Source organism: Pieris brassicae, chromosome 4, assembly GCF_905147105.1.
Source record: "Pieris brassicae chromosome 4, ilPieBrab1.1, whole genome shotgun sequence".
Classification (NCBI taxonomy): domain Eukaryota; kingdom Metazoa; phylum Arthropoda; class Insecta; order Lepidoptera; family Pieridae; genus Pieris; species Pieris brassicae.
The window spans coordinates 16,626,652-16,643,152 of NC_059668.1; the positions used below are offsets into that span (position 1 = coordinate 16,626,652).

Sequence of the window (16,501 nt, forward strand, 5' to 3'; positions counted from 1 at the left end):
TAAAGTAAACAAAATTGTTTTATCAAGCAAGTATCTACAACCTACCTTTATAATAAAAAAATATATTTAAATAGATAGTAATTACGCAGTCCTGAGGAAGTATTTAGACACTATCATAAGTTTTTTACCACACCCATTCGAAGCCAAATTAACGCCCAGGTGACTCTCAGCACCATAAAAATGTAGCAATATTTCAGTGTGGTACCCAAGATGCTGCCTTTCATGTTCTCATTATTTAGAGACCCTGAAAGGCAAGAAAAAAAAGAAAATATAAAGCTTTATATTTTGTGGGTAATGTTTATGTTATTCATTCGTAAAATAAATAAGCAAACGCTTTGGAACCACATGTTTTATATCGTAGTACAAACTAATATTCTTCCTCTTAGAATTTTATTACACGAGATACGGAGTAAAACAGTTGCATTAAGACTAGAAAAACAAATAACGTTAGGCTATAATCTAAATTCTAAGTGAACGGCTATAATACTTACATAGATAACGCATAGGTCTGTGAAGCCGTACATAATAGCAAGTTAGCTCTAGTAAGTCGTGGTCCTTTACTTCTATTATGTAGTGAGAAAACGTAGATAAGTCAATTAAGAAGCCAGCTAAAACAATCAGTGTTAGACAAATTAATGTGTACATTCATTTATGTGCATAACCGGTAATTTATTTTTTAAATTAATCGAGTTTGCCAGATTTCAACGTAGTACAATGAAGTTGTAGAAAAGATAACATAATGGAAAAAATAACGGATTGGAATGAAGATGAGTTCGACGCTTTGTGGCCTGCTCTATAGGATTCGGATGTAGGCGTATACAATTTTAAATATTAAAACGGGTTTATTCTTAAACGTAACTTAGTGGCAATTCTTTATTATATTATATTAAGGTTATTCAATCATTCATTCATTATTTATGAATCATATTACTAAGTCTTAGGGTAAGATTGCCGTAAGTCGTATCCCACTCGTTTTAACATAAGCTCCGACTTACGCGCCAAGTCTCGTTTCTAAATATTAGGTCCTTACATATGAAATAGGCGTATTTCGTATTGGCCACATTAATCACGATGTTCTCCACTTTGGTAAGGAATTCCAAATTCAAATTTGTACAGCTATTTACATATGTATTTGTGCTTCGATGACCGTCATTAATTTGAATTTTCTTCTGTTTTTTTCTATATGCGTGACTATTTTACAAAATGGAACCTTAAAGTATCGCATTATTTACGAGTACGAGTTCCGCCGTGGCCGTTCCGCCGTGCTGCGGAAACGACTTGAAGGGTGAATGATGTGTATGGCGGTCATGTTGCAAAAGAAAACACAGTTCGTTTTTGGTTCCATCGTTTTCGTTCTGGAAATTTCGACCTGCAGAACAAGCCCCGTGGACGGCCTGAGACCCAAGTTGATAATGAAGTATGGAAGGCTATTGTGGAAGCGGATCCATCGCAAACCACGTCCGAGTTAGCAGACTGCGGTGTTAGTGATAAAACTGTTTTAATTCACTTGAAGCAAATTGGGAAGATTAAAAAGCTTGAAAGGTGGGTACCTCGCGAATTGACTGAAGCAAACCGGCAAACGCGCGTCGACTGCTGCATTACATTACTGAACCGGCACAATAATGAAGGTATTTTAAACCGAATCATTACCTGTGATGAAAAATGGATTCTTTACGATAATCGGAAGCGCTCAGCGCAAAGGTTGGATGCTAGCCAGCCAGCCAAATCCTGCCCCAAGCGAAAATTAACCCCATAAAAGTTACTTGTAAGCGTTTTGTGGACTAGTGCCGGTATTGTTCATTGCAGTTGTCTCAAATCTGGCCAGACTATTACAGCTGATGTCTATTGTCAGCAATTGCAAACCATGATGGAAAAGCTAGCGGCTAAATAACCTAGGCTGGTCAATCGCTCCACGCCACTGCTACTTCACGACAACGCTAGACCACACACACTGAACAACAGACGGCTACCAAATTAGAAGAGCTTCAATTGGAATGTCTAAGACATCCTCCGTACTCCCCGGACCTTGCTCCAACAGATTACCATTTTTTACCATTACAAAACGCCAATTTCATATGTAAGGACCTAATATTTGCCTTAAAAATAATAAGGTTGAATGGTTTACCCGCTGTACAAAAATCGATGTTGGAATACTGCAGCCGTCTAACCACCTGACACATCAATGCTGCCACGTGAATAATATACACCGCATTGAAAAATGCTTGAATATTAATTTCATACTCCCCGGTGATAGCAATAAGTACAACAGCTGTCAGCGTTGTGGCGCAAACGAAGCAGTTCCATAGAGTTTTATTTGGAAGATGAAAAAATGTGCGCAAGAGACATCCTTGTGACCACCACATATAATACGGATGCTAGAAGTATACTGTTTATGAGACTTTATATTGTATGATTATTTAAATAAGTCAGAAATGTTAATACTTGCTGGTTGTTTAGGCCGCGCAGAACCTGATGCCGTGTCCGAACTAATACGACTACATTCTGTGGTCCTTTTACCTATACGCTATATAGCTACCTCCTCTATAAGATGTATAATATTATAAGGAATACAAAAAGGGATTAACTCCCTAATATATATAATATGAAGAATATATTTATTAGTTTGTAGGCGACTTTTATTTATAGCCAAGCAGCAAACCCACCCACGCCAAGTTATAAGGCGAACCTGCCAGAATACAAACTTCTTAGCGTTTAGAATTCAATACGCTGTAAATAAATACCTCCTGTGTTTCCAGAAAAGCTAACTTCTCCAAATCTCTTGGACTGGCTTGCCTGAATAAGTCTTGTTTTTCATGTTTCATTCTTTTTAAGTTCTTCAATCTTGGTGGTAAGTTTTCGAAAAAAAAAGATAATTAAAAGACAATAAAGTCTGAATTTAATATTTGCCCAATATAGTTCGTTTGAGTAAATGAACCAACGATTTGTTCTCCTAATTTATCTTCTTCAAAACGTAGTCAACTTGGAGAAATAATTTCTGTGTATTAAACACTAGTACATTATTATTCTTTTACGGCGTTTATGACAATTGTGGACGTCAAATGACAGCCAAGTATGAATTTAAAATATAGTATCGTATTAGATAAACAGATAAACTATAGTTATACTTATAGATACCAACGATGTTTACTTGAAAGAGCTTTTCTTAAATTAACCGTTTATTTTCTAAGAACTAAGTGTTTACTCAATGTTGCGTAGAACAATTCTTATTTACTAAGGTCCAAAATTGTAGAATTGGAACAAGTGAAATGGCTTTACCACTATTTTCATAATTCTCCGACATCAGTCATGATATATAAAGAAACAGGATTGATTAAAAAATTATTTAATTTAATAACTATAATTATAAGTTTTCATAATATTAACTAATGCTAAACAATACAATGTTATATTACATAATAGCACTTGATTAACAAGTTAATATCAAAATATACAAACCAAAAGGAATGTACTTTAATGTGTTAAAAAGGAATAACGTTGGTTATCAATTGCTTCTATTATACTTCTGTTTGCGATTTTCCTTAGATATTGTATATAATTTATAGTGTATGTATTTTTTTTGGTAATGAGAAATAAAGTTCTTTAAACTTTTTTTTGAGAACTGTGCTTTGCTGACAAGAGGGGGGGGAGATATTTGATATTGTTGTGCTAGATATTGCAGTCATTCTGTTAATTTATTGTTCATGTTGTTACTCTGTGTGTAATACTTCAACGGCCCCTGTGGGGTAACGGAAATTTATATCACTCAAATAGTATTTGTGTGTACCAAATATGTATGCGTTCGAGCTGTGAAAACCATTGACTGAACGTAAGTTTGTGCTAAAGGTACCTGGTTCTTGAGAGAAAATCACTTTGCGTCAGATCTGACCAGCTAACGCCCAACATATTTGTATGGAAATCACGTGACAAAACGTGAGGTAATCTGATTCTGATTGGGCGACGCCTATTGCAAAATGATTTTGACTCAAGCCCAGCGTAAACCGCAAACTTCATGCTTGTCAGACTATACAAATTAACACTTATTGCCAGTAACAAACTTGCTTGGTACTAAAACACAAACAAAAACATAAGTGCTATTTTGAAGAGAGCGATAATGTTCGTACACCTTTAACGAATTTGCCTAGCGGCATTGATGCTGTGTTACTACTATTTTAGCGATCATAGACACAGGTTACTATTTCTAATAGCAAGCAATGATGAACCTACGTATTTGTAGGACGTCGACATACAATTTTTTGTATAACTATGGCTTTGTAATAGAAAACTTAACGATCCTACAAAAAAGCGATTTCAAAACAATTTTTTTATTAGTTAGGATAACAAAAATATCAGTAATAAATTAAAGCATGTATTATTAATAATAAAATAACAGCATATATTTTACTATTTAGAAGTTCTTTTGTTCTGTAACCAAAACAGGCATATTTGATATTTAAATTGTTGTGAGTCCGAAAAAATATGCTATAACTAAGCTTCGTAGTTGTATTAATACATGTTTTAATTTAGTAAAATATTACTTCGTTACAAGTTGTTTTGTTTCTTTACAATAAGTTAACGTTATATAGCATCAGTTTTTATGACACAAAATTAACGAGTTGTTCAATACAATACAGACATCATTGAAGGGACATTTGCTCTAAAATATACAGGCAATATAAACTTAATATTGTTGAATTTAAATAGAGACAATAAAACAATTATTTAACAAGGTTTTAATGTTAATCCGGAACAATTTGTAACACAACACTGCGCAATTGCGCTAACAATTTTTTTTATAGTACAGGGGCAAACGGTCACCTGAGGTTGAGTGATACCGCCTATGGACACTCAATGCCATAATGCCAGTGCGTTGCCGGCCTTTTAAGAATTAACTTACTACAGAAAGTAAACTTACAATTATGCGCCGGTGTGACAACTCACTTTCAGTGGCGCACAGCGTTGCGTCATTTAACACTGAATAAAGAGTTCACGAGCCAAGGGATTTAATCAAGTACGCATATAAGTAGACATAAAAAAATATTTTTATGACTGTTTCAAGAGAGGCATCATTACGTTACTGAAATTGACTTTATTTCCCTCGTTTTCAGTTTCTGTACGAGCTTACTTGGTAAACAAAACAATTTAGTAGACTGGTTAAATCGCTTTGGTGAAGGAAAATTTTAGTGTATCATTTATAGGTATGAGAAAGAGAAGATCACTTCTCGAAACTAGTCTGACTATTTTAGAACGCCGTCAGATAAGGACGGAGGATATACGATAGGGATATAAAGCACAAACATTCTAGAACGTTCTTTATTTTCATTCTACTGTAGTGCAATAAGGATGGAACAACTACTCCTGCCTAGAAAGTTCTCGTTTGTTACCATTGGTATATGTATGTATATTCAAGCGGGCCGAATGGTGGCCAGTGAATTCTGTCTTGGATGAGATTCCGAGAGATATACATAAAAAAAATAAAGTGGCAATAGTGAAGACAAGTGAAGTGCCTCATCAATTATTTTTAAATTCTTGAAGGTCTACGAATGTGCTATCTGATCCCCTAGCTCTTATATTCTAATACTTAGAACTTACATGAACACCAAAACAAGCAATATCAAGTGTCACTTGTCAAATTTTAATTTAGCGTAAGTACGTTCGGTGAGTTACTCAGTTACTACAACTATAAATTAAGGACATTTACATAATTCATAATAATAAATATATCACACCGAAATCAGTACTGGCAATTGATTACTAAAATAATTATTGTAAACATAGCGTTTGGTCTAACAGTACAAAATCTTCCAATTACCTTCGAAGTTTCCTGAAAAAAAAATTGTGCGGTTTTGTATTCACTATTTACACCTTAGTTAGACACACTGACTTAAGTATATATAATTTTTTATATAGATATTTATAATTACAGGCAATGATTATCATAAAAGTACTTTAAGTGAAATATTGTGTTATTTTCCGAAATAATCCGGCACGAAGGACCAAAACGGATAATATTGCAAACTGATATTGGCAAGATGAGATAAGAAAGGTAGAATGGTATAGCTAGCGAAGGACAGATAAACATGGCGACATTTGGAGAAGGCGTTTGTCGAGAGACCAGCTAATTAGTGGTAATAAGGAAAAAGATACCAGAGACTAAGTACAACCAAAAAAGTTTATCTTATATGTACTATTTTTAATACTTTGTCTGTTTTTTAACCACATTTTACCACAATATGTATCTTACACGATTACAATTATTAAATCCCGTAAAATTACCGTATAGACATATTAATTTATTAAAATATTAACATTCTATAGATTATATTAATATTAGGTCCTTACATATGAAATTGGCGTTTTGTATGGGAGGAACAAAAAGTCGAATATTTTTATAATGTATTTAATTAATCAAAGTATGAAACATTGTTTTCTATGCACTTTTGCCATCTCATAGGTAGTTCATTGATCCCTTTACTTAAAAAAAACCAGTCGGACGGGGATCAATAAAATCTGTGACGGCGATTTGGACTGCCCCATCAGAGTTAAATTTTTTCCCTTGCAAGAAGTTGTCCAAATTTCGAAAAAAAATGGTAATCTGTTGAAGCAAGGTCCTGGGAGTACGGAGGATGTCTTAGACATTCCAATTGAAGCTCTTCTAATTTGGTAGTCGTCTGTTGTGCAGTGTGTGGTCTAGCGTTGTCGTGAAGTAGCAGTGGCGTGGAGCGATTGACCAGCCTAGGTTGTTTAGTCGCTAGCTTTTCCATCATGGTTTGCAATTGCTGATAATAGACATCAGCCGTAATAGTCTGGCCAGATTTGAGAAAACTGCAATGAACAATACCGGCACTAGTCCACCAAACGCTTACAATTAACTTTTTTGGGGTTAATTTTCGCTTGGGGCAGGATTTGGCTGGCTGGCCAGGATCCAACCACTGAGCGCTTCCGATTATCGTAAAGAATCCATTTTTCATCACAGGTAATGATTCGGTTTAAAATACCTTCATTATTGTGCCGGTTCAGTAATGTAACGCAGCAGTCGACGCGCGTTTGCCGGTTTGCTTCAGTCAATTGGCGAGGTACCCACCTTTCAAGCTTTTTAATCTTCCCAATTTGCTTCAAGTGAATTAAAACAGTTTTATCACTAACACCGCAGTCTGCAGCTAACTCGGATGTGATTTGCGATGGATCCGCTTCCACAATAGCCTTCCATACTTCATTATCAACTTGGGTCTCAGGCCGTCCACGGGGCTTGTTCTGCAGGTCGAAATTTCCAGAACGAAAACGTTGGAACCAAAAACGAACTGTGTTTTCTTTTACAACATGACCGCCATACACATCATTCACTCTTCGAGTCGTTTCCGCAGCACTAGTGCCACGGCAGAACTCGTACTCGTAAATAATGCGATACTTTAAGTTTTCCATTTTGTAAAATGAGTGACGCAAACAGAAAAAAACAAATGAATGACGGTCATCGAAGTACAAATACATGAGTAAATAGCTGTACAAATTTGAATTTGAAATTCCTAACCAAAGAGGAGGTATTTGAGGTAGGTTGGCCAGTACGACAAAACGCCAATTTCATATGTAAGGACCTAATATAAAGAGAGGAATTAAATATTTTCTCTTCAAAGTGCCAAGTGGAGTGATAGGAAAAAAAATCAATTAAGAGCACCATTATGAAGGGTAATTATGTTATTTCTTAAAATAGCAGCATTAAACTAGCAAACCTGACAGCCGTTTTCCTGAACACACGTGTTTAATAAAAAAATAATCTAATTGTAATTCTAAACCGTTCTCGGATACACTTGAACACAGCAAGAGGATTTTTCGATTCGCAGATGATTACTTACCTTATTATATCCTCCTTATAGGAAACAGGTTTTCGCGCCCGCCTAGTCCTCGTCACCAGTACACTATCGCTACATTCGCTGACAGAATCCGTACTATTATTCCGCTTAACAGTGCGGCTATCACAACGACTTTTCGGCTCTATTTTAACTTGAGATTCTCTGTAAACATAATTTATATGTATTAAACCTTAGACATGACTTTTACTATCAAACGCTCGGTTTGTGTATTCCAAATTCAAAAGTGCATAAAAATACTTATTTGCGAACCGTTATATCGTATAAAGTCTGTATTGTAGACCAGATTCAACATAATCGTAATATGACAAGTTTCATGAATGACAAATTCTGACGTATCCAGGTTAATACTTACTGCACAATGACTCTAGTGTTAGTCGAACCATTGGGGCTCGGCGCATCAAACTCTGGCCTATCTTCACTGTTTTGAGAATCAATGGAAAACCTAAATATATCATTGCGAAACTTTCCCGGTGAATCCTTTGGCTTTCGCCTATCTCGCATAACCTTCAAGGGGATTCTTAAGTTCGATGGGCTACTTTCGCCAGAACTTTCATTATCTCGAGACGCGGGCTTTTCTTGACATCTATATTTCTTCAATAGTGGCTTATGTAAAATTCCCTGTTCACTATCCTGCGACGCCAAGTGAGATGAAACTTCAGCCACGCAATCATTTTCAAGCGATGAGTCCCGAGGGGTATTGCTTTCGTTTCGAGATGAATCAGGTTTTTCCGAGGGTGACCCATTTCGGGATTGCTTGGTATTATTACAGGGTGACCCATCCCGGGTTGGCTCGGGATTATCCCAGGGCGAAACGTGTTTATCTTTAGATGAGCCAGGCTTTTCCCAAGGTGGGACACTTTTATGTTGTGGTGAATTGGTCTTTTGAAACGGAGAGAGCTGTTTGTCTTGAGATGAGCTGGGGTTTTCCCACGTATCTATATCCTGTAAGGATCCGTTTTTATCTGATGTTTTTGCCTCTATCTTCTCTTTCTTAGGAGGGGACACTCCTGCATTGTCGTCGTCAAACCGCATTTTTGCAACAATAACCTTTAGAATGCGACCATGCGTCTTATGCCTGGAAATAAAACATAATTGTGTGTGTTTGCATTGTAAAGAGAATTGAACTTTCGTACATGTCTGTAGATGTTTTATTTTTATTTTATTAACACTTTTTATTTTTATTTTATTACACTACAATATAAAAAATTGAACATAATTAAGTCAAAAGAAGGACAACTGGCTGCCTTATCGCTTTCGAGCGATCTCTTCCAGGCAACCACAGTGAGTAAAGAAAAAAAGTATTAAATTACATAAGATGGGCAAGTAGTGCAAACATACATGTTATACACAGTTATTAAGACAAAACTACACAGGAACAAAAACAAACAAACTAAACTAAACTAAACATTAAAAATAAAATGTTTAAATACACATAAATCACGATAATTTAAGATAAGTCTCACGTCAGTAAGTAGTTAGTAAGAAAGCTAGGGATACGAAGTGGACAGGCAATGTTTGTACAGAAGAAATTTAAAGGAAGATAGAGAAGGAGCTAAGCGTATAGGGACTGGAAGTGAATTCCATTCCATAGCCTAACTGCAGACCTTAAAGAAATCGCCAAGAAAGGAGGAGTTATGAGATGGGATTTCAAGGGTATAGTTTTCGGAAGAGCGTGAGCTATAGTTTTGGGCTCCCAAAAATTTGAAATCATTTTTGAGATAGGAAGGAGTTTTAGGGTTGAACAGGGTGGAATATAGGAGATGGATAGGATGGAGAACATGAGCATCACGTCGCTGACGAATCGGTAACCAGCCTAGCCGCTTACTGAACGCAGAGGTATGGTCGTACATTCTTAGACCGAATATAAATCGGATACAGAAATTTTGGAGACGATCCAGTCTATTTAGATTTTTGTCATTAGAACATAAAAACATTAAAAACGTACCTCGGTATAACATGACGGGGTATGAGTATAGGCGACGATTCCACAGCACGCGGTGAGGAAATGCGTTTGCGCCGGCGTATTGTTGGTGTAAATTCACGCGCAGTCTGATCTCTAGGGCCCTGGGGTGTAAAATACATAGTTATTAAGGTAAAATCACAATAAAAATCCGGTAGTTTGTCCGCTATTATATTATATCATATATATGCCTTAGGTATAAATTTTCTTTTATAGAAGTAACGCAGTGATTACATAACATCATAATCAGTTTGTTATCGATTTAATGTAATAAATTATTTTATTTTATTGCGGTTTAAAATACTCACATTGGGAGAGTCAAGTAACCGGCTAGGGCCTTCCAATGGATCTGCTCTGAAACATTTAATTGGCAAATATTAAGGAAAGTTATGCTACCTTTATCCTTTACAAATTGTTAAAGCAATTTTCATAAATTATCTTATTTGCCGAATGTCCGGACTGTGTGAATAGCCTGTGATTGCATGTGTAAGCGAAGAAGAGAGAAATCGTAGTTTTTACTGGATGTTCTAAATGTCTGAGCGCGCAAAAATCTAAGGGGTCTTAGGGCTTGTTCTATTTATTCAACTTAAGGGGCCAACAAATACGATCGACCAGCGAATTTCTCAGTATTACTGTCTTCCATACGGAATGCCGTGACTCTAATGAGAGTTGCTATTGAAATGTCACCGCCATGTGAGAAGGTAGACCATTTGATTATATTCCAGGAATCAAACCAGTTACCCCGGAAGTTAGAAATACGTGCACGTATAACGCCCGAGTCATTTAAATAACCACTCTCTGTAGCCATTTTATGTTTATAAATAGAAGAGGTTACTTATAACAATTTGTTAAAATATGTATCAATTAAATGAAGTATTATGAAAAATAAACTTACATTGACGGTGTTCTGCTTTCTTCAGATTCTTCTAGAAGAATGGTTAATTCGTCTCTGAAATCACAAACAGTAAAGGCATATTGAATCCAGTTTCATTAGAAGTTTCAGCTAGAAAACTTGACAATTTATATCAACTAAGAAATTATTTAATATATAAATTTTACAATTAATTCCTATATTTGATCTTCTCACCTTCTATCATCTCTCGGTGTGTTTGCACCATCATCTTCTTCAGATAGTTCACCACTTTCTTCTAAAAAATTAAAAAAAATTTCTTATTCATCTTTCTTACTTCAAAAGGGACCTTCTTTCTTTATTTCCAATGAGACTTTAAATTTTCAATAAAACATTGTTGTTGAACTAGAATGTAGGTTTCATTCACGTTCAATCACTTTTAATAGAGAAGTGACATAAATTAATTACGTATTTTATAACCAATAATAATTAGGTCCTTCATTTTTAAAGTTTTGTATAAATTTGCTACTTTCTATTTTGTAGAAACTACATTTGATTTTCCAAGTACTATAGTTTTACTATAGTAGATTAACCAAGTATTATAGTTTTTTTTTAAACATGAATTAGTTATATATTAAATACATAATTACTTAAATTGTATTACCGTCTAATCCCATGTCTTCCACACTAGTGTCATGATTATTTTCTATGTCAGGAGGAGTCATATCGGCATCTATCCTTGTAAGTGGTATGTATACTTCTGGAAATATTATTGTATAGAGAAATTTTTCACTTTTATGTGTTTTTTTTACTAAAGTAAATAGACTATTTAAAGGCTTTACCTTGTAATATTCGCATTGGCAAGGGTCTAACTAGTCCATTGTGATTTTCATTTGATCCTTGAGTTTCTGTCACTAAAATATTAGATAATATATTTAATAGTAATTAATATACAACCCAGGACATCCTATTACTTAGATATTTACACTGGTATATACAAGAGGCTACATGCTTATTATAATTCTATGCCAATACTATATTCCTACTAAACTAAACAAATACTAAACTCAGAAAATAAGTCAATCATATACTGTTGGGATCCTATATTCCTAAAATCAGCTGTAGACTTATAGGAAACTGTACTTGTTTGTCTCAGAAACTTTTTATTTGTACAAACAATATACTTACAACTATTACTAGGTAACATTGCACGACTTAATGATACTACAGGCTGTATAGATTTTCCTCCCAGCATTAAAGGAGGAACTCTTTGGACTCGTTCATTATTTGGAGTGCTATCTATTAGAGACTGGCGCGAAGAGAGTTCTATCTCTTCTCTCTCTTGCATATAGTTTTTCATAAGCTCCATTATACCAGCAACAGCATTCGATCCTTGCACTAGATGCGATAATGCTGTTTCGCCAATTATTTGCAAAGCACTTTGCAGCTTTCGTGCACTGGTGCTACCTTTATTCCTTAGTATCTGTAAAAGTGATGGTAAATAGACAAGGATATTTCACGAAGATTAAATGGATAAGTCCTAGAAAGATGTCATTAAATTAGTTTAAGTAGTCTAAATATTATTCCCAAAGTGATACTCTTTTTCGTGTTAAGTAGTTTATTATAAGAAATTTTTTTAATATTCACGCTTATTTGAATCCTTAAGTCATTAGTCTCTTTTGTTAGCTTTAATATATGCTTGTCTTTTTCTCCAGCAACCATCTTCCAATTCTGCACTGCCTGGACCAATTCATGGTTCTGCTCACGTAAATCTCGGACTTCTTTTTCTAAGCTTGACATTCTTAAAACTATTATTTAAATGTAGGTAGGTTTTAAGAAATCAAATATGTGAAACTATGTTATTCACAATTTTAAAACTATAACATCCCAGCTTAGTTACGAAATACCATTTGAATTGGAGTTACGAGTAAATAGTTGTTTATATTCTATTTGAGTTTGAGTTTTGACAGAATGTATGACATCCGGTATATTTAAATACGTTTTTGACATTGGAAGTTACAGGGAGGCTTAGACAAGATGGTCTAAGAGAGCTGTATGTAGAAAGTCGAAAACGAAGTTTGTATGAAAATGACAGTTAATGTCGACTATTTAAATTCATATATAATGCCACTTTGTACCTTTTTATAAATTTTAAAATAGAAAATTGTTCCGCCGTACTCGCATTCTTATGTCCATTTTACAGCTTATTATTCCAAATTTAAAATAATATTGTGAAGTTACTACCTATATTAGGATTATAAATATGACATAAGCAATGCATTTAATCCAGACACAATATGACGGAATTAGGTGCTACGAATAGCAGTTCGAAATATGTCTCTTGGCTGCGAACGAAACGTTTTCGAAAATACAATTACGTAAAAGCGGTAGTGTATATAGAATACTTTTCGGTAGTAATATGTCTAGACCCCAGGGTCAGGATGAGCATTGTCGGTTCTGCATTATCCCTTAGTTCGTGTGACCTTAAAAAGAAATGAGAATAGATGGCAGAAGAAATGTAAATTGTGGCAAAATATGTTATAAAGATATCACATAGAACGACAAAGCAATTTTCATTTTAATGACTTTTTTATGTAGGAAATAAAACAGTCTTCATTAAATTGTGACTGTAACGATTTATGATGAATTGAAGTAAATTTGTAAAAGGACGTAGAGAGGTTAAGATTTAAAAGTAACTTTTGTTAATACAGAACCTAAATCAGACACATTACACTCTCAATGATAGAGATCGAATGCTAGCCAATTAAAATCAAACATGTCTTAAAACTATGAAAATATTTTTCAGAGAATTATACTTATATTGATATTTTGAAACTATTTTCCTAAAAAACAGATCTCTGAAACATGTTGACCAAGTATCGTATCTCTTTAATTCATAATCTAAAGTTAAAGCTTAGAAATAATTATAAGCTACATATGCTATATAAATTAGATTCTCTAGTAAGTAATAAAGATTATGCTATCCATGAAATTAAAAAAAAAAGTTTATGGTATACTCTATGATCTGAAGTCGCGTGTACTCAGTACTGTGTAGTGTGCACCGTTTCGTAAACAACACGATAAGAGGTTATTTTACTAACGTAACCTTAAATTTTTAAATAACATGTCTTTTCGTGGTAGAGGAGGTGGAGGAGGAAGAGGTTTTGGTGGTCGTGGAGGAGGAGGTCGCGGTGGCTTCCGCGGAAGAGGAGGAGGCGGCGGCGGTGGAAATAGATATCAAGATGCTGGTCCTCCTGAAAGTGTGATCCCTCTGGGCCACTACGGCTGGACTGTGCAAGATGACCTCGTATGTAAAGTTGATATAGAAGACGTTCCCTACTTTAACGCTCCAATATTCTTAGAGAACAAGGAACAGGTCGGCAAAATCGACGAAATCTTCGGTAATCTACGCGACTATTACGTGTCCGTGAAACTCGGTGAAAATATAAAGGCTAAGAGCTTTAAGGAAGGTCAACAATTCTTTATTGATCCTGCAAAATTGTTACCACTTAAAAGGTTCCTTCCACAACCGCCTGGAGCCAAGCGAGGTGGTGGCGGCCGCGGTGGTAGAGGCGGACGAGGAGGTGGCGGGAACTTTGGACGTGGAGGTCGTGGTGGCGGCTTCGGCAGAGGAGGAGGTGGCGGTCGAGGTGGAGGTTTTAACCGAGGAGGTGGAGGCTTCGGAGGTCGGGGTGGAGGAGGATTCGGGGGTGGCGGAGGATTCGGAGGCAGAGGGGGCCGTGGCGGCGGTTTCAGAGGCGGTCGTGGGGGAAGATAGTGGTGAAAGTAAAACTATTTTGTTAACAATGAAGATTGAGTGTATGTGGATAACCTTAGCAGAATCACCATAAAAAGATGTGTGTAAAGCGACAACCTAAAATTTAAGTAAAAGTTGTAAAGGTTATTAAGTTTATCTTGTGGATAAATAAATAGTTTTAAGTTTGTCTTTTTTATATTTCCACTAGCTGTTCCCCCAAGGGCTTTATTTCACCAGCGTTAGGACCATTGCACATCACAGTGCAATCATATATATCATCAGTCAAGTATACAAACAATGTTTGTTTGTATACTTGACACTTATTTTGATAGTTATTTTATCAACATGAAATCAATCAAATTATATAACATGGTAAATTTTATGGAATATATCACGAATAAAGTATTGTTTTGGTTAAGGATTAATATTGTTTCTTGAAGCAGCTTTGAAATTGTTATTATAATAAAAATTAGTATGAATAATCCAATCCTACAACATTTTCACATTTATGACAACCAACCAAAACAAGCTCTTTAAACAGAATTACTTTTTTATGTGTTTATATTCCTCTCCTATATATAAAGTCTTCCTCAATAAACAAACTAAAAAAAAAAATTGACTAAAATAATAATTTTCCAATTCAAACATTAATCTTTTATTTTAGAATTATGTTACCCTATATTAAAATGTAACTAAAAAAATAAAACTTTTAATACATTACTCAATACACATAATATGTAGTATGTTTGAAAATAACTTTATTAAAGTGTGCGACTAACACCCATTAAATCTAGCAATGCTTCTGCCAACACTAATATTTCAATTCAATGTGTAACCCAAAATAAATATTTAATAAAATGATTCCTGAATACTTTAATTAGGAAAACTATAACATGGTTCTTACATATTATTAATGAAGAGATTGACAAAAAGCATCTTCTAAACATTCGCCCATGTCAATTATTAATCCTAACAATATAAATAAACTACTACTACTAATAAGTAAACTCTATGAAAAGCTATATTTATTCAGGATTCTCCAAGTCTCCTTTCCCTGAAGTTTGTACATATTCTGAGCTCAACGCCTTCTGTCTGTGGTTAAATATGTAGAATGAAGGTAGATTCATTTGTGTTTCCCAGGTTGAGTTGTTTAATTCAGCAGCTGCCTGTATTTCCCTTAAGTTTCCAGCAATACACATAACACCCCACATGACTGCAAATAGGCTCCCAACTGCTTGTATGACTATCTGAAAGAAAATTGATAATATGTAAGCATCTTTTTTGTAAGTGATGGTGGCTTCAATATTATTAATCAATAAAAAAATAAGATATCAAGGCTCTGAAATTGGTTTGAATTATTTCAACAGTGGAGTAATTAATCAATAATAATAATCACTCACATCTAAAGGTAACGTTGTGAACTCCTGCGATGTAATACGTAGATAGGAACGGTCTAAAAAATTATAACAATTAATTTGAATCATGAATACGATTAAAGCTTTCATAGGACTACCAGATATTAACTTACGCTGAGCTGCTGAAAATGCAGAATGGAATAATGAAATGAAACCAACTGTTAATAATACTCTTGGGAAAGACATTATTGGAGTTTTTCTTTTAGATTTTTATGTATGTTTTGCGGAGAGTCAACTTATTTAAATTGGTATTTTATGAGAATGCACAAAAATTGAAAACGTACACAAAGAACTTAGGGGCTGGGGACTTTGATTTTGATAGGGGTAGTTTTAAATGTCACATACCTTTGTCTTGACAAATAGTAGTAAAACAGAAGCAACGTCATTTTGAAGCTAAATTGTTTTAGTCTCTGGAAACATATACATAATTTATTTTAGTACAAGGGCGGTCTGCAGCGAGTGCCAGTTTGTTGTTCGAATTAGGTGTTCGTTGGATCACCATTCCAGCTTAAAGCCTTCGAGTCGAAGGTCTTTCTGTCTGTTGAATCGTTCCTTCTTGCTTAAATTGAACTGTGGTTCTCGGTTAACTTCGAAATCTATGACCATTTGAAGGCTTTCTAATTTAATCTGTGTGGCTACCATATCTGTTGTGTT

The 16,501-nt window shown here is 34.9% G+C and overlaps 3 protein-coding genes across 4 annotated transcripts; 1 reads left to right on the top strand and 2 right to left on the bottom strand.

The window, feature by feature from the left end:
• Window positions 1-63: 63 nt before the first annotated feature.
• On the bottom strand, window positions 64-12,607 carry LOC123708450. Of its 2 annotated transcripts, XR_006753606.1 has the most exons (12): window positions 12,323-12,607; window positions 11,864-12,158; window positions 11,518-11,589; window positions 11,340-11,435; window positions 10,913-10,973; window positions 10,721-10,774; window positions 10,134-10,179; window positions 9,811-9,929; window positions 8,218-8,940; window positions 7,848-8,006; window positions 492-608; window positions 64-244 (listed from the first exon to the last, which is right to left on the bottom strand). XR_006753606.1 is itself a non-coding variant. In XM_045659160.1 (11 exons), exons 1-11 carry the CDS (start codon window positions 12,473-12,475, stop codon window positions 5,806-5,808), a joined length of 1,794 nt encoding a protein of 597 aa, XP_045515116.1. In that variant the 5' UTR covers window positions 12,476-12,607; the 3' UTR covers window positions 3,436-5,805. The 2 variants fall into 2 exon arrangements, 1 of the variants encoding a protein (XP_045515116.1); XM_045659160.1 differs by lacking the exons at window positions 64-244; window positions 492-608 and adding an exon at window positions 3,436-5,821.
• Window positions 12,608-13,706: 1,099 nt separating this feature from the next.
• On the top strand, window positions 13,707-14,617 carry LOC123708301 (probable H/ACA ribonucleoprotein complex subunit 1). Its single transcript, XM_045658968.1, has one exon. The coding sequence runs from the start codon at window positions 13,800-13,802 to the stop codon at window positions 14,451-14,453; it is 654 nt and encodes a 217-aa protein (XP_045514924.1). The 5' UTR covers window positions 13,707-13,799; the 3' UTR covers window positions 14,454-14,617.
• Window positions 14,618-15,130: 513 nt separating this feature from the next.
• Window positions 15,131-16,187, bottom strand: LOC123708358 (ER membrane protein complex subunit 5). Its single transcript, XM_045659034.1, has 3 exons — window positions 15,961-16,187; window positions 15,833-15,885; window positions 15,131-15,679 (listed from the first exon to the last, which is right to left on the bottom strand). The coding sequence occupies exons 1-3, from the start codon at window positions 16,031-16,033 to the stop codon at window positions 15,458-15,460; spliced, it is 348 nt and encodes a 115-aa protein (XP_045514990.1). The 5' UTR covers window positions 16,034-16,187; the 3' UTR covers window positions 15,131-15,457.
• Between the last annotated feature and the right edge of the window lie 314 nt (window positions 16,188-16,501).